This window comes from Vanessa atalanta, chromosome 9 (genome assembly GCF_905147765.1).
Source record: "Vanessa atalanta chromosome 9, ilVanAtal1.2, whole genome shotgun sequence".
NCBI lineage: Eukaryota > Metazoa > Arthropoda > Insecta > Lepidoptera > Nymphalidae > Vanessa > Vanessa atalanta.
In genome coordinates this window covers 8,208,977-8,227,862 of record NC_061879.1, presented here as the reverse complement: position 1 = coordinate 8,227,862, position 18,886 = coordinate 8,208,977, and the positions used below count along the sequence as shown (strand labels likewise).

General features: G+C 31.3%; 2 protein-coding genes across 2 annotated transcripts in view; one reads left to right on the top strand and one right to left on the bottom strand.

Moving 5' to 3' along the window:
• Positions 1–830: 830 nt before the first annotated feature.
• On the top strand, positions 831–9,846 carry LOC125066426. The gene is made up of 8 exons (XM_047674495.1): positions 831–850; positions 1,334–1,586; positions 5,483–5,596; positions 5,690–6,108; positions 6,863–6,965; positions 7,490–7,585; positions 9,315–9,470; positions 9,793–9,846. The coding sequence occupies exons 1-8, from the start codon at positions 831–833 to the stop codon at positions 9,844–9,846; spliced, it is 1,215 nt and encodes a 404-aa protein (XP_047530451.1).
• Positions 9,847–12,412: 2,566 nt separating this feature from the next.
• Positions 12,413–18,886, bottom strand: part of LOC125066425 — an 87,919-nt gene continuing 81,445 nt past the window's right edge. The window contains exons 2-8 of the mRNA XM_047674494.1: positions 18,302–18,554; positions 17,872–17,985; positions 15,501–15,916; positions 15,320–15,422; positions 14,484–14,579; positions 13,236–13,391; positions 12,413–12,475 (exon numbers count right to left, since the gene is read on the bottom strand). Coding sequence (XP_047530450.1) covers positions 12,413–12,475; positions 13,236–13,391; positions 14,484–14,579; positions 15,320–15,422; positions 15,501–15,916; positions 17,872–17,985; positions 18,302–18,554 — 1,201 coding nt within the window. The remainder of the gene's footprint in view (positions 12,476–13,235; positions 13,392–14,483; positions 14,580–15,319; positions 15,423–15,500; positions 15,917–17,871; positions 17,986–18,301; positions 18,555–18,886) is intronic.

Here is an 18,886-nt window from a genome sequence, read left to right as displayed (position 1 = left end):
TTATTTGTCTTCATAATAGACGAAGCCAAAGGAAAGCACTAGTGTTTATTATAATATTACAGCTCTATCACGAGTAATAAAACTAATGTTTTAATTAAAATAACGAGTGCATTTTATTAAACGCTTAAGTAAATAATTTCGTAATTTCAAGGGACAGAACATATCGTAGTTAAGCTTGATTTTTAAACTTAAAGTTATGAATGTATATAAATTAAATGAAACGAAAAGATTTTAATTACAGTGTTAAGTGTTTTCAAATTTGAAATCAATTTTATAAAAATCTACAATAGCGGTGTAAAAGCTATATGAATTTTAATTTTATTGAACTGTAACAGACTGAACACTGACACTGACTGACAGAACTGTAACGATGAAATTAAGTATTACGGTTTCTGAAATTATTACATGAAATGTGTTTTTCCTATTTCAATTTAATAAAACCAATACTGTAAAGACGATTGAAAGGAAATAAATGAAACCAATGACGTCACACAAATATACAAAGTTAATTTCATATTGATAATATTTTAAGAATATTATTAAATGTAAATTATCGTAGGCCTAGCACATAACAACAAAAAACATTATTTTCTTCAATTTAAATAGATATAAAACCTTCAAATTTATAACACAGTACCCTGAAAAAAACAATAATTGATAACACTTAAATTAATAGCATACTTGTGCGATGCGCACTCGTTACTGTGTATCCAATTAGACACAGTATAAAACAAACGCTACAGATCTATTCATTTCATTAAAAATATTACAATTTTGTAACTCAATAGTTTCAAAATATATTACAATTTTAATACATTAAAAACGCAATAATGGGCGTCGAATATTATTTGTAAGTATGAATAAAATTATAAAAATATAATGGACAATAATATAAAAATTAAAATGTATTAAAATTAATGGATCGAAAAACCATTTTAATTGTAATTCTTCAGATCAGTAATACTTTAAATAAATAAATGTTCTTATTTAATGATTCATAAATAAATATACCATATTTTTAATATACGAGTATATGATTATTTGTTTGGGGTCAGTTGAAATCACCAATTCGCACTATCACAGTGCTAATTGATATTAAACTTTCAACAATTTTCAACATGGTATCCAAATAATAATTATATTACCTAAAATATTTAACTAATGTTTTTCAAATGACCAAATTTCGTGCACGGCGACCAACCTTGTATGTCTAGTCCTCTGTATAAGAGCATCGTCTGTTACGTTTTTCTTTAATCCGACGCTGACACGTCAAGGAATCAGGCAATGAAACCACTCTTTAAAAACACACTTACAAATATTTCATATATTTCAGACAGCCGCCAGTCAACCAATTATTTTATCGTTATATGGCTAACTTGATGAGTTTCTTCAGCGTCGGAGATCGGGCGGCGTGGGGCTACAAGAAAGTAACCACGGTCCAGGTTATTAATAGTACGATTATGTATATATTTGGACCAGTATGCGTCGTCTCTCAAATAGTATACTTTTATTTTAATTATTCCGAATTGAATTTCGATATATTGGGAATCATGTTTTCTATTTTTCCCGCAACGTGTTTAGCTAATGTGAGTATTGTACACTTTTTACTACAACAATCTTTGTAAATTATTAAATTTTCTCTTAAAAGTAATTTTAAGAATTTTTTTACATACTTTTATTAATTCGCGTTGGTAATCATAATCAAAATATGTGTAGTTTCCTAGTTATTTTTTTCTACTTTTATTTATTTTTTAAATTATTTGTCACATAATTTTAATCCTTATATAAATGAATACAATCTATTTTTTTATTACATTACAATAAGTGTTTATACTATGAAAATTTGACAAGTACTTTCGCAAATATTATAAGATGTTTAAGAAAACAAAAAATATAGACGTAAGATATACATATATTATTAGCAATGAATTAAATAAATATTTATTAGCAACGAACTATTATCAATATTTACATGCGTATAGATCGTTATAATGGTTTACTGTTGTAATTTACTTGACGGATCTTTTTATTTCCATTCTTAGGAATAGAATTTGGATATTGAATTTAATAAATTTTGTTTTACCTGCATATATTTATTCCCAGATAGCATTACAATTTAATTGGATTTTTATCATTAAATATCTATCTGTATAAGAATTCAAACGTTGCAGACGTCATTTTTATTGTTTCGGAATATGAAAGAGTGTTATTTGTCTTCGTGAAAACCGAATCTTATTAAAATTTGCTCTTAATTGATAAAGATGTCGGACTAATTCGGTCAAGATCGAGGACCCATATAAAACGCCTGGAGTTCGGATAAAAAATCAAAAATTCCGATTGCAGAGATATTCAAATTATGATTGCAAAAAAATGTCTTGCATTAGTAGAAAACAAGTAAATATTAGACTAAAGTTGATTGTAACTTGTGTTCAGATTTAAAATAATGGTTTAATCAAACACTTTTGTACTGATGAATTGAAAAAGAACTGTGACGATGTATATTGTTAAGTTTCATTTATTTTTTATTTTTTAAATCATATTTTCCATACACTTATTGATATGTGTCATAAACTTATAATTCTATATTCTTTAATAATATTTATAATAACATTAATTGTCTTTCTTCCATAATATTCTTTAATTTTATAAATCAGTCTCAAATAGAAAAATTAAAGTTTTTATTTCGAGACTCTACACACTCGATGTTTCATTTTGTCGCAAATATTTTATTAATAATTCGATAAAATGTTGGAAGCTTAAATTGCCTGATACGAGTAACCAAATTGTAAATTATTATTTAAGCCTTAAACTTCTTGGTCCACATTTTCCATTAGGTTATAAGGTATAAAAAAAGAGGTCCAACATCTTCGAACCAAATACACCTGTGTCTCTAAACGAAGCAAAAGCGAATTATCTATAAAGCTACGACCACATCTGTGTGATCGAGGGCTACGAACTCTCTTTGTAGTAGTTTTCTCACTCAGCCGCATAAGTACGGTTGCATCTGTACAAATGATTGCTTGTTATATTCGTTTACGCTTCGAGCACATCCATTCCATCTTTAACACTACTTGCATAACGCCACTATTTGTTTTTTAAAAGTAATTTGTAAAAATAGTTACGTTTTGAATTTTTTATTGTTTTGTTTTTTTCTTTACTGTCATGAAATATATCTATAATATTATCGGTTAATACCAGCTAATATGATTATAAACGAGAATAGGTCCTTCATAACTCTGCTGTATCTACCTATTATATCTACCTAGCGTATAATAATAGCAAATTGATTTGCCAATATCACAATATACCTTATACGTTTAACACGTTAATTGCCAATCGCGCGACGTCGCGTGTTCCCAATACTCTTCGATGTGGCCCCTCACGCGACGTCGCGTGAAGTGTCCGTAGAGTTTTGTATGCAGTGTATTGCATGGGCCGGAGCGTTATCGCAAATGTGTTTGTTATGGGCCACTAGAGAAAGAACTGAGCTATTGTAAAGTGGGCGTGGCCATGAGAATCATGCGATTGTTTTAGTGTTACGTAATTGGTTAGTACGCTTAAGTGTCGCCGCTCGTGCGGACGGCTTTCTTGATTGCTTTTAGTCGCTTTTGAACAAATTTTACGTTTTTTTGTATTAAAATTTTATAATATTTATAATAAATTAATATTTATAATGAGTGATCATCAACCTGGTACCTCTAGGGGTACAAAACGACCAAATGAGATACCTTCGCGAGTGCAATCTAAACGTGTTTTATTGCAAGAATCGGATATTCTCAACGCTTTAGAAAACTCCGATGATGATGATTTTATGGGAAGTGATGAAGACGAAGATTTTTTATTGGGTGATGATGATGAAGGCAGCTCAACCCTGGAGTCGGATGAAGATGAAGAAGGAGTTCAGTCGCCCTCTGGTGAAGTTCGAGTTTTGTCTACAGAAAGGGAGGGCTTAAATGAAACGATTGAAGAGTCAGCTCTGCCACATGAGTCTCCTGAACCTGCCATCGAAGGCTCAACTTCACACTGGAGTACTTCTTGTTCGTCCATGAAGCAAATACCATTCGTTCGAGAGTCAAAGCTGCATATAGAACCGCCATCTCAACCAATAGATTACTTTTGTCTCTTTTTCCATGAAGAATATTTGAGAATGATCGTAGAGTGCACAAACAGATACGCCGAACGTATGAAAAGTTCCAGTGAACATCGGATGGAAAGATTTGACAGTTGAAGAGTTCAAAATATTTCTGGGCCTTTTGTTACTTGTACCAAAAACTAATTTACCAAATATTTTTTTTTAGCCTTGAGATCTGATTTGTTTACTAAGACTGATAAGAAAATATGTTCCTAATTCTTATCCTAGTAAATAGTAATTTATTATAGAAGTTATTTGCTAAAGCTGCTGCATAGACTTTGGTGTCCAAAATGCTTAGAAGATTTTTTATTTTCCATGTTTCTTTGATATTTTCTTATTTTTTGTTTTATATAATTCAAATAAAAATAATTAATACTAAAAATGGTTTCATTTGTATTACATTTGAACTCATAATTCCCCTAAATTTGCTGAGATATCCCATAACGCGCCGCGAATGTACTTTGCACATGGCCCATCACGCGACGTCGCGTGATATATAGCTATATTATGTAAAATATAATATATTTATACTAAAACCCTAAACACACCCACAAATAGTAGTTGCTGTACTTAAGAATTAATTGATTAAAAAAAAAGGTATGGGCCACTAACAGAAAATTCCAAATTTAGCTTTGGCAATCAAAGTGTTAATATGTCAAATATCTGGTAGCTTAAAATAATAAAGCCCTTGAATTATATTTGTCCAAATATTAATTTATGAATATATATTATGCTATTGTAATTTATTTATGAAATACAAATGTTTATTTATGAATACGAGCCGAGATGGCCCAGTAGTTAGAACGCGTGCATCTTAACCGATGATTTCGGGTTCAAGCCCAGGCAGGCACCACTGAATATTCATGTGCTTAATTTGTGTTTATAATTCATCTCGTGCTCGGCGGTGAAGGAAAACATCGTGAGGATACCTGCAGGTGTCTAATTTCAACGAAATTCAGCCACATGTATTCCGCCAACCCGCATTGGAGCAGCGTGGTAGAATATGTTCCAAACCTTCTCCTCTAAGGGAGAGAAGGCCTTTGGCCCAGCAAAGGGAAAATTTACAGGCTGCTAATGCTAAAAAAATAATACAAATGTTATAATTAACTTATTGTGTTTTAGAATTATGTATTTTGTAGTAGCTAGTGTTCCTTATATAAAGAATGTTTGGATGATTTTCATCTACGTTTGAGCATTTAACTATAGTAATGTAAATAATATGAGTATTACTTTCCTTTGTTTATTTATAAATAGCTAAATATTTATTAATTTCTGCTTGATTGAAATGAACAGCAAAATCATTTATTTTAATCTAAGGAATTCGTGACATTATTGTTTATTTTGTTTCAGGTGAACATATATTCATCTAGATTCAAAAGTTACAAGCATCTTTCTTTGAATTTCTTACAAAAAATTCATTTATATAATATTTATAAGGAGAGCAAAGATGAGTTTGTTAAGAAAGTAAGAAAAAAATTATTGAAAACACACAACATCAGTCTGTTTTGTTTTCAGTATCTTTTTATATTTAACAGAAAAGTACACACTTTTTTACAGAGACTGGTTTCTATGGAACGAATGACGCGCTGGACTTCATATTATTTAATATTTTTCTTCGTCACCAACTGGTTAGGATGGATGACAATAACTGCCGTGAACAATTATAATAACAGAGAATTGGTTTTAAACCATACAGTGAGACTTCAAACGTGCCTATTTATATGGATGCCTTTTGATTACAGTTATGATTACCGTTCTTGGTTTGTTCTTCATTTAATAAACTGTTATACAGTACTGGCTGGAGTATCGTCTATGATGATATTTCAAAGCGTAAACTATATGATTGTTTATAATTTAATCGGTCATATCCATGTCTTAAAGAAATCACTCAAGACGGATTTTACCCATAACTTGAGTGATCATGACGTACGTAAGAAACTCAGTAAAATTGTGGAATACCATACATTTATAAATAAGTAAGTTTTTTTTACTATTTAAAAATATTCCCACACCATTTCTCTTGCTATCACTTCCACAGTAGAATAACATATAACCTTCTCCTATTTCCCTTGCACCCTTCCACTTTGTCTCTTGCAGGCACGCTACTTTTATCCGTCGCCTTTTTAAAACATCTGCTTGCTCTCTTCCTCTTCCAGAGAGCGTTCCTACATTCCAACTCGCACACCTTAATCTTAACTCTCTCACACTTCGAGCTCGCTTTTTACGTCGCACCCGCCCGTTCCGGTGCGACCACTCTTGTCCATTTCCCACAGGAGCAGGGTGCTGCCCCTGTGCGTCACCTGTGGGGTACGCCTTAGCCCTATAACTCGTATGGTTTTCACTGTCCATTCTGCTAAGGGTTTTGGCTTAAATTTTACAGTCAGCCGCCTGCCTGACACCAACCCTCATTGTTAATGCTGTCGTGGTGGTTTACCCGTTACCGCGCAGGTAGCCCAAAATTCCTGGGGATATACATTGGGCTATAAAAACCCTTAGTCGCCTCTTACGACACCCACGGGTAGAGTTGGGAGATCCTATTCTAATCCGGGACCATCACGGATAATATAAAAATAAGAATTATTTTATACATTATGTATATTATTATTTTTGTAATATAAACGTTAAAAAATACAGTCGAACTGCCAACCTCATTATGTTTTTATGTTGCCTAAAATACAGGTTGTTGTGAAATCTTCGTAGACAACGACAAATAACTTGATATTTTCACAGAGTTTTCAAGGAAGCGGAAAATGCATTTGGATTTAATGTTGCTGCCAACTATCTGCAAAACTTATTTGGCAATAGCGTAGTACTTTATCAATTAATGTACGGGGTAAGTTTTAAAGATACAATCTTAAGTGTTCATAATTGTTCAAAATTCTTTTGAACAAGGATGTATTGAATTAAATTGAACAAAAGAAGATTAATTGTGATATTGATATGATGCTGTTTTTCGTAAATCCTAACAAATTGTTATAAATAAAGAGGTTTTAATTTCCAAAATTATAGTCTCAGATTCGAATTGTTTTAATCCTAATAATTAGTATGATGAGAATAATCTTATTTTAAAAGGAAAGGCTAATGGTCTCAAGGTCTTCTTTTGTAATTTATTGGCTGTTAATCTACATAATTTTGAATATTATAATTTTATTAATCATTACAAGTTTCAATGATATTCAAATGATCACTGTGTTCAATGTATACTTTAAGATTTTGCTTAACAATTCACATTATATTCGAATTTATGTAAATTTCTCTTGCCATGTATGCTATATATATAGCTATGTAGCTACATTTTTTATAAATTTAATTATAAATAATTTATATTTTAGTTATTTATTGAAACATTATTTTTAGGGCAGAGAGAACATGATGTTGTACGTGACAATGATCATGGCATATACAGGGGGACCGATTTTGATGTCGTTCGTTCTTGAGGAAATACGAAGACAGGTAATGTCATGACAGACATGTTTGAATTGAGATGTCAATGACATCTCAATTCAAACCTTATTCATTGTGCTTATGATGATTCTTTTGATGTTTGCGTTATTATTTCCCATCGGTATTTTGTGTTGGAAGATTTTCTGACCCATGTCTATTTTTAACTTCAAGCGCAAAGCGTCCAATATTTGCAACATAGGTGTTTTGTAAACATAAACGCACACGTACATGTAAACGTAAAATGTTCGGTACCTTTTCCTTTTTTTAAGTTTCGAACCTGTCAAATAAGACTGCGCTTGGAAAATGTCACGTAGCTATCGTTGTAATGTTACATTTTATACTTCGGCCTCTAATGGTTAGTTAATCGTTAAGTTGTGCCAAGTCATTCTTAAGGAGCTAAAGAATTTAATCTTTTCTCAAATTATCACAAAAATCCTGCTATTTGCCTTTTAAAAATCATTCTCTACTAATTGGGTAAACAAATTAGTTTTTCTGCTTACAGCAGAAATACCTATTCTTCAATTAGAGCACAATTCATAGCGGTCGTATCGAGCGATGTAATGGCATAAAGTGATCAGTTAGGCACTCGTTTGAACAGCATGGGTGTGAAGCGTTAAAAAAACTCTGACGGGTTTTTACGAAAAGACAAAAGACACAAAACTATAATATATTATATTATTAGTTCCATGAAATTAGTGTTGTGTTATGATTAAATTTAAATCAAGTTGTATGGAAAACTATTTAGGTACATTGAGTATTTTGCTCCATATAATTTGTCTATAAATACGTTTTAAGGTTTTGACTGATTGATCTGAGATAGAGCTGAAGCTTGCGTGTCTATCTGTCGCAGTGTCTGTGTTCAGTTACAATGTAATTATTGTAACAATATGTCATTTTGATGAAACAACTATTACAATTATTAGCTTCTTATTAAAAATGCCTAAGCCTCACTTGGATTACTGCTCCCACCTCTGGGCGGGTGCTCTCCAATACCAGCTCCTTTCATTTGACCGTAACCAACGCAGAGTGGCTCGAATTATCGCTCGACGAGACGATCAAGCCTTTTCCGATCTGCTTGATCCTTTGGTTTGCGTTGGATCACTCTGCATCTTCTACTGAATTTTCTAAGGAATTGTTTGGATTAATCCCAGCTGCTGAATTTCACCTTCAAACATCTCGTCAAAATTAAAAGTATCACCCGCATCACCTAGATGTCCGAAAATCTACAACAGCGCGTTTTTTAAGACATTTTCTGTCTCGCACAACCACTCTGTGGAACCAGAGTTTCTCCGGCGGTTTTTCCGAACTAATAAGACTTGGGAACCTTCAAAAAAAGAGCGTACTCATTCCTTAAAGGCCGGCAACGCATCTGCAAACCCCCCAGTGTTGCCGATGACCATGGATGGTGGTTATCACTTTCCATCAAGTGAGCCTCCTGCTTGCTTGCCACCTGTATCATGAGAAAAAAGTATTTACTAGTAACTCCTTATTAAAATCTGCTATAAATATATTAACTAATTAAAGATTACAAAATGAATAAATATAATATATCACTTTTTCATTTGATTACTTTTCAATGAAATCCTGTGCTTCGAAATTTGAATACTCGAATTCATGAGTACTTTAGTTAAAAATCAATTACAAAATTAATAAAAACGGGGTAAAAAATATATTGCTGGGTATTTTTTTTCTGTTTTATATTCATTGGAGTTTATGGAGCAGAACACATATTTTTCAGACACATGACTTACCAGACGTTGTATACAGCATACCATGGGAGAAAATGTCAGTACCGAATCAGAAAACGGTATTGCTTATTCTACAAAGAACACAGATTTTGATGGATTTTAAAGCACTCGGAGGCTTCAAAGCAGGTGTCGGCCCTATGATATCAGTCAGTAACATTAATGTTATTAAGTAGAGCATATTATAAATTTCTAAAGATATATGCTTAAGATTTATTCTTATATATTTATATACTTTTGCCTTGATAATTTTGAAATGTATTTTTTTTTATTTTGGATGTGATATTGTATCTACTGTTGGTTGTCCTAATGAAAATAAAATAAAATACATAAGTTCAATGTTATATGTTATGTGTTGATGACAATAAACTTAAGTAGAGGTACATTAAAAGTCGTTGATTTGCTGAAAATTGTCGCTAAAAACATTAGTTATAATTTGTTTTATTTAATTTTTAAATATCTATATTTCAGATACTTAAAACAACATTTTCATATTACGTGATGCTAGAAACAACAATATCATAGATTATATATGATGCAGGACGCGAGCACATTGCTGAAAGAGCAAATAATTAATCGTTTAAATACAATTACTCTTATAGTAAATAACACAGAATCACACACTTTAAAACACATTTTTATTGCACAGTCTTGAAATCATCATTAAATTATTACAATAAGTAAATAAACATTGTTTCTTCAGCTCGTAGTTTTATTTATAAAACGAGTTGTTTCTTTCACCGGCTCTCTTTTTTTTAAGTATTTTGAAAATCTTAGACGTAGTCCTGGTCTAAAGCTAATACATACATAGTTGTTCTTGATAGTTTTTGGTCAAAATCATTATTGAATAGAATATGCCTACCCAGTCTCAAAGACTATCTGAGAAAGAGATAAGTATGTAAGCGTAAAAACATGTGATCTCTCTCTTCTCGTAAGTATGTAAGCGTAAAAACATGCGATCTCTCTCTTCTCGTAATCCTATAGTCCGACGAGATGGCAATCCGATACGTCAGTCAGTCGCAGGACAAACAATTTAAAAGGCTTTCAAAGGCACGGGAGTATAATACTGGCGATATTGTAACTTCGAGTTGCTACTGAGGATGAAAATAAAATACCAAGCGTTGCAGTTAAATGTATTTATTTAATATAGAAAGTATGTGAAAGTATTGATGCGATTTCCGTTTTTTAAAGTAGAAATATATTACCTATTTACGATTATTATTATCAATGAAAAATATCCAAAATGAAAAATATTGATTGTCACCATAGACTTCAAATTTAAAATATTAATTCGTTTTTAACATTTTTTTAAGATAAAATTATTTTAAATAGTTTGAACTTTTTTCTTGGGTTACATTTTCTGTAGGTACAAAAACCTAATAATCATTTACATGTTATTTAATGTTTATGCAAAACACACATACAATTAATTCTATTTTAATTTCGTCATATTACAATTAAACGGTGGATTTTAATAAATTGTAATTTGCATTGATATATGCAGCTTAGCCAATAGTAATTATAAGCTGCATACTGCGTTAACCCAGATTATAATTTATATAATCTATAACTATACTAATAATAATATTTTATAATTAACAATAATAATCTATAGACCTATAAATAAAAGTTGATTAAAATGATTATATAAATTTATTATATTTGTATACATCACGCGCTAGCTACTGGACAGATTTTAATGAAACTTATGATAGACATATTTTCAGTCTAGAACACCCACTCAAAAGTCTGGTTAAATCTGAAAGTACCAATTTTTTAATCATCATGAAATAAAAAATTATATTCTATTTTGCACACATTTACAAACATAATACAAATTAAAGAAATTTTATTGCTCCATTCAACTAAAATATCTAAACTACTAAATAATATTATTAATAATAATAAAATTGGAGTGTCTGCTTGCCTTATGTATATGTGCATATGTATTTACACGGTACGTATACCAAAACCATTTTGTTATAATTTTTGTGAATCTGTCTATTTGTTCCGGTTAATCTCTAGAACGGCTGGACCGATTTTGACGGGACTTTTACTGGCTGATATCTGATGTAATAAGAAGCCGGCTACTTTTATTTTAGAATTATATATAAAACAATAATAAAGTCACGCTGCAATGTGCAAATACTATCCAGTACTGCGCGCAGCCCTCGCGCATGCCACCACTCCGCCGTCATCTCGGGTGCCTACCAACAACTTAATATCACAAAAGCTGCCCAATACAGAATTAATAAGTTATAGTAAAATCTGAAAACTGAAGAATAACAATTTTGTTAAATCAAACGCGTACGAAGTCGCGGGCATAGCTAGATTGTAATATAATTGAAATTGTCAATAGTAGAATAAAAAAATGTTTCGTTTAGTCCTAATTACATCTTCCTGGTCGATATCAGTCGCGGCAGCCATTTAAATTACAAGTGACTGGCGAAGTGCGCGCATCTTATAGCAAACAAAAATGATATCTTTATTCGGGATGAGACTACTAATTCGATAGGATCAAAAATAATTCATGCTTTCCAAGGAATACACTGCCAATAGCCCATAGGCAAAATCCGGACTAGTACTTAGAATTTATTTACAGAAAAAATCAATAAAGTTTAGGACTACGGGTTTATACTCTAGCCGCTTGTGTAAATATATAAAATCTCTTCTATAACTTATACAATAGATCTCGTTATTAGAATGGGAAAAACACGTTAAAATTTAATCTCATCTTTGTGAAACTTGGATCAAAAGTGTTTTCTACAGACTATTTTAGTTCGTGGAGTGTATTCTCTATCTTTCGAAACGGTCAAACTAAAACATTATAAAAATATAAACACTGAAATAATATTTTTAAGGTAAGTGCTTTCAACTATACATTTACGAGTATAATACTGCCTTATTCAATTTAATACTGCGATCCTAATGTATCGAAGCTACATTGTATATTTTTAAAGCGTCCTTAAATTGCAACTATTATTTTATTGAGATAAATATAAAAGGTTATATACATATTAATTAAAGGTCGATCGAGTATATCGATAGTATCTTCGATCCTTAATATACATACATACTAATATTTCATTTTCTAATCATTTTTTGCTATAGATGATTCCAGCATTAAGTAATACGAAAATGTCGTCTTCAATATCTGAAATTATTACAAATGGTTAAAATAAACTTCATTTATGTACTGTGATTTCTTGTGTGATTTTGTATCTTTCTAACGTTATGGGATTTCAACTGACTGAATAAACGGCATAGGTACATTGCTGTAAGCGTTTAGTATTGATAAACGTATCCGTTTGGGTTTTCGCTTTGTGAGTCTGTAAACTAAACCTTTGACGACATAGTGTACCTTGTACACAATTCAGGACGGAGGGAATGGTTAATATCCGAAGGTGAAGGTAGAGTTAAGGAAATGGCGTTTCATCATACAACTTCTCGATTGCGAGCTCCGAGAAGCAGCTCGATTATGATTGGTATCTTAGCATTGGTATTTAAAAAATAAAATCCAATAGGTTTTTGGTACAAACATCAAACGCCCAGTAAAAAGGCGTTAGTAATATATAAAATTATATGTTGATGTGATGTTTAAAAAAATATAGAGCAATGAGTTGAACTAACGAATCTTTCAGGAAATTTGTTACGGATAGCAGGATTAATCTTATGTTAATTTAAAAAAAATATATTTTTGAACATTTAAATAATATATTGAAACACTTTTAATATTTTTAAATAAATATTCGAAAATCAAAAAAAAAAAAAAATTATATTCCAAGTTGGCTCTTATTACCTTTGAATTGTCATAGTACTTTATCAGTATTACTCTATCTTAAAAGTGTTATTAGTACGAGTATCAAAATGTTAATTTTGCAGTGGAATACCGGTTTCCTCATATTGTTACTCACCGACATCATTGGTCCAACGCCTGCTTTCATACATCCAAGTGCTTTAAATTCCATTAAAATCTGCGTTCTTTGTAATATAAGGATCACTATCTTTTGATTAGATACCGACATTTTCTCCCAAGGCATGCTGTATGCTATATGTGGTAAGTTGTCTGTCTACAATATTTTATATTCCATGAAATTTATGTTAATTTTTTTTCTTGGTGACATTAAATATAAATATTTTTAACACGCTTATATTAGCTTCACTTGTAACTATGTACATATGTAAGAAAATCTTGGAATCTTAATTTGACCCACTTCCCGGTCTTCGATTAGGATGAAATTTTGCACACCTCTAAGTTCTAATGACAATACACGACTAGTTAAGAAACGTCATTACCAATCCAATATGGCGGCCTCCCCAAGATGGTGGACTGTTTGTTTGAAATTGACCCCCATGATATGGATATCAAATGAAACGGTTTGCTGTCAGGAATACGAAAAAAATAGTCACATGACTTAAATCCAATATGGCCGACGTCAAAGATGGCGTATTGACTATTTGAATGCTCCCCCATGATAAGGGTATTAAATTAAAGGATTTGCTTTTGTAATTTTTAGTGCGTGCTAAAACCTTGTTTTTTAGTTTTTTAAGCTATTTTTTTTTGGACAAGACGCACCATTTGTAATTTTTAGTGCGTGTTAAAAGCGTATTTTTTAGTTTTTTAAGCTATTCATTTATTAGTAATAAATTCGAATACAGTTATTTATAATTGTAAAAAACAAAAGGGTCTCAAGATTGATAGAGCATTGACAATATGAGGTACACTTAATATTTCTAAGAAGAGCCTTATGATATTTCTTATAGACAGATAATAGTATCCACAATTTATATATAAAATAAAATTTTTGGTTCTATACGTTCGTAAGGTAGTTTTACTATATATATTGCACAATTGTTTGCATTATCAACAGGCATTCATAATCCAATGATACAGCAATCTGAATATTATAAATCAGGTGAAATAGTATAGGCTCTACATGTTTTTCTGGTCTTTCTAATACTGGGCTGCTATTAAAGATTGAGAAGCACATATATAAACTAGTTGGACCAACAACTTCAATCTCTCTCTATTCATTAGTCTTCAATTTTTATTTATATTCTAATTTCTTTGTACTTATCATCCAACACACAGATCTACCTCTATCTACCACAGTCTTAGTCTAATTCTAAATACCACGTATAACATTTCGAAAAATTCTTACCTGCCGTTTTATTTCTTCAAGAACGAAAGATAGAATAATCGGTCCACCAGTGTATGCAAGGATCATTCCCACATATAGCATCATGCTCTCTTTACCCTTAAAATTATTATTTTTATATTCTAATAATAAAATTAAGACGACGATTAAGGCAAGTGTAATGAATCGAATCAAAATGTATATTTTTATTAAGTAACGTCTTGCAATCATTTTTGAATTGGTAAATAAGACTAGTATTGCAGATTCTAATCAGAATATCTGACAAGAAACTCAAAAGTAATTGCACATATTTATTTGCTTAAAGTAAAATTTGCAGGTTGTAAATTTTCCACTGTTGGGATAAGAATAATTAATGATCTCCTTGTCTCTTAAGAGCATTTATTGTCATGTAGCTATATATGTCAATTATTATATACCATGTCAAGCATATGTAGGAATCTCATTATAACTTTAATAAGAGACTTTATTTGAATGTTACTGACGAAACTATTATCAATTTACATTATCTAATGATGATGTCGTCTTGAGTGATTTCGATGGACATTCTCAAGAGTGAAAAGTCAACTACTCAGAACATATTTTAGTGAAGCAAAAGTGAGAGCATAAACACAGGGACAATCTGCTAACCCCTCACTGTCATAGTCCGATGGGACGGTTAATCCAACACGATCGATGCTGAGATTTTTTCGACAAAATAACCCATATCTTTTTATCTTCCCACCCTGGGGTATGAATCCAGAACCACGGGCTCTGTGGCATTATATCTAGCCACTAGGCCAACTAGGCAGTCGACTGTCCAATGAATAAAAAAAATATGAATAACTAAAAACTATACATACCCCGTACATTAATTGGTACATAAATACACTGTTTCCAAATAAGTTTTGTAAATAGTTAGCAGCGACATTATATCCGAATGCATGTTGTACGTCCTTAAAAACACTGCAATTCCGGTAAAATATTTGAAAAATTATGTTACATTTTACTATAGTACTCACCATAATATTATTTAAAACTTACCCGATTATAAAGTTACTGTAGTCGACTATTTGACCAAGTTTCGTATGAACTTCATCGTCACTCAAATCATCCGAGATTGTCATAAGTAAATGTTTCAAAATTTGAATGTGACCGATTATGTTGAAGACAAACATATAATTTATACATTGAAAAATCATCATTGATGATACTCCATTAAGTACCGTGTAACAGTTTATTAAATGAATTATAAACCAGTTCTGGTAATTGTAGCCGTAATCAAATGGCATCCACATAAAGAGGGAAGTTTGTAGTCTCACTGTATGATTCAAGACTAATTCTTTGTTGTTGTAATTATTTACCGCTGTTACTATTATCCATGCGAAGGAATTAGAAAAAAAGAAAAATATTAAGTAGAATGAACTCCAACGTGATATTCGTTCCAAATTAATTAATTTCTGTAAAAAAAAAAACACAAATGTCTTTATATGATATAACGTTTTACCTAAAAATTAAATCTACCTATTATTTTAAAACTAAATTTCTGGATCCATTAAGGCCCTTTATTATAATAACATTAAATCATCAATTAAAAGAAGTATTGAAACCAATAATTCGGATTGAATTAAATTAATGAACAGGATCAAAGAAGTTTGATAACGACACGGATTATAAATGTTTAGAGGCAATTTGATCAATTTGTATTCCTTGATAATAATTTTGAAATATAGTTACAATTTCCAAATATTTGTTTAATTTATCCAATTCAGAGAAGTCACTACGATTTCAGTAAGCCTGGATTAGCCGCGTATTATATTAGAATATTTAAAAAGGCTACCTAACTAGCCAACATACTAGTACATCTGGGTGATCATCATCACATCGTACTTAATTTTTAAACAAACAAATTAATTATTTATACTAATATTCTATATAGAATATCATCAATTCTCATATCCAAATTGGCATTATTGGCGTGTTCTATAAGTCTCTATCCATATTTTTATATTGTTATAATAGGATTTTCATTAATTTAAATAAGTCAAAAGCAGCGCAACCGTCGCCACTTTGTTCAGGAAGACTGGTATTTAAATCGAGATATATAATTATGAAAAACAAACAATTTGAAATTTAAGACTTTGCATAGTTATTTGTTGAAAGTTACTTATAGGGGAGCAATAAAATCGCGACTTTTAAAAATAAAGTATTTCTTTTTGCTATCATTTTTGTATATATCCCTCAGGTGCGACACGAAGGATTACTTTGAATGTCAATATGTTAGGCTATTCCTTGAATACACAAATAGAATAATTTATAGTGGAAAATGACAATAATCTCAAGGGATAGTTAAAACTGAGCCCCAAAGAATAATACTATCGGTCTCGTGGGATGTAATAAAATGTGTTTTAAATTTACATTCGTTTTTTTATGTAGAAGGTAGGTGAAGATGTTATTTCCCTTGTGCCTGTAGTTGTACTGGCTCACTCAGCCTTCAAACCGGAACGACGCAATACCAAGTATTGCTGCTTGGTAGCAGAATATCTGATGAGTGGGTGGTACCTACCTAGACGGGTTTGCTACAGACCATTTATTCTACTGCCACACGTGTTGCGTCTCGGGTTAAAGGGTGAGTAAACTACAGGCACAAGGGGCATAATATCTTAGTTAGAAGGTTTTTGGTCACATCACGAGGAATGATTATATTTTTTTCTTGCAGTGTGATATGATAATATGACAATAGAAATATTTATATATCGAAATCACATTAATTATAATTAAGGAGATACATTTGCCAGTCCGCAGTGTATGTATCATAAAACCCTCTTTCTGTTTTAATGTCACACACTTATCGATAACCAAAGAGTGTGCACCAGCATTGCACGATCAACCGTGGCATGTACGATTTTGATTGTCATGAACTTGTCAAAAACGCGAGTTGGGCTCTCGTGAGTTCATAGCTGTTCGAAATGTCAATTTACTGGAGCTTGAAGTGAGCGCAATTTGTGCAACCATTGTGTATCAAAAATTGTTTTTTTTTTCCTATTCTAATTATAGCTGGTGGAGACTGACAAGATCAATAGCAGTTACGGTGCATATATTATAGTTCCTACTACCTTAATCGTCTTGCATCTATTCTAACGGAATAAATTATTAGATACACTGTATTGCGATTCTCTAAGAATTCACTTCGTATCTCACTAGTGAATTATTGACTACCTACTTGCGGTGATACGCCATTTTGATATGCGTATCCTATAAATAATATTATTATTATAGTCAGTCTCATATATCGCCATCTGACATTTCACGCTCGTGTTCTGCAGTGAGTTACGTTCTTGTTACAGAATAGCTCCACAGATCTGTCAATTTTTGTATTATACGTACGTCACTATGAATATATTATTATTCTTACTTTCTTAATGAATTCACTTTTTGTTTCCGCATATATATTGTATAAATGAACTTTTTGCAAGAAGTTTTCTGAAATTCGTTCATAGCTTTTCATTTTAGCTGAATATATATTCACCTGCAATTAATAGATACAATATTATTTTAAAGCTGTCGAATATTTTTTTCGATATGAAATCGCACTTGATCAAGTTACCTTACATCAATAAAATGAAAGAACATGACAAAAAAAAAAACTATTTACTAGGTTTTCTTTTTACGCGTATGCCAAAATAGGACTTGTTTCTAAGTGAATGTCTATACGTATGTGAGCTTCTTTACTCATAACAATTAAAAGTTTGGTTTTCTAACCACACCAATTCTTTAAAATCTGTTCAGGATGATGTCGTGTTTTTTCAATTATTCAGGTAAGATAATATTATTTTTTCACTTACATTTGCTAAAAACGTAGCAGGTAAAATAGAAAATATTATACCCAATATATCGAATGTTAATTCAGAATAATTGATGTACAAATAAACGATTTGTGAGATACCGCACAAAGGAGCGAACGTGGTCATAATCCTGCTGTTAATCACTTGCATTCTTGTATTTTTTTTATAACCCCAAGCGGTTCTTTTACCAACACTGAAATAGCTCATCATGTTAGCCATGAAACGATAAAATAATTGATTTAATGGCGGCGATCTGAAATATTAAAAACAGTTAATAATAGAAAAGAGTCACTCGAGCTTAAGAGGAAACCGATTAAACGATATTTTGGAAAGTGCATATTACTGACTTCGTCACCTCAACCGCCCGAACAGTGGTAGGAAATGAAATTAGAAAAAAAAATACCAAGAAAGGTTGTCATCAGGAAAGGTTTTTATTCATGCAGTATTATAAAAGTGCGTGTTAAACTTAAATAGATGGGATGACAAGCGAAAGATAATACCAGAAAGAGCTCAATATAACGTAGGCTAAAAAAATTAGCTAGGGAAAAAAAAGTTGTCTTTTTAGTAAAATTATAATAATCAGTA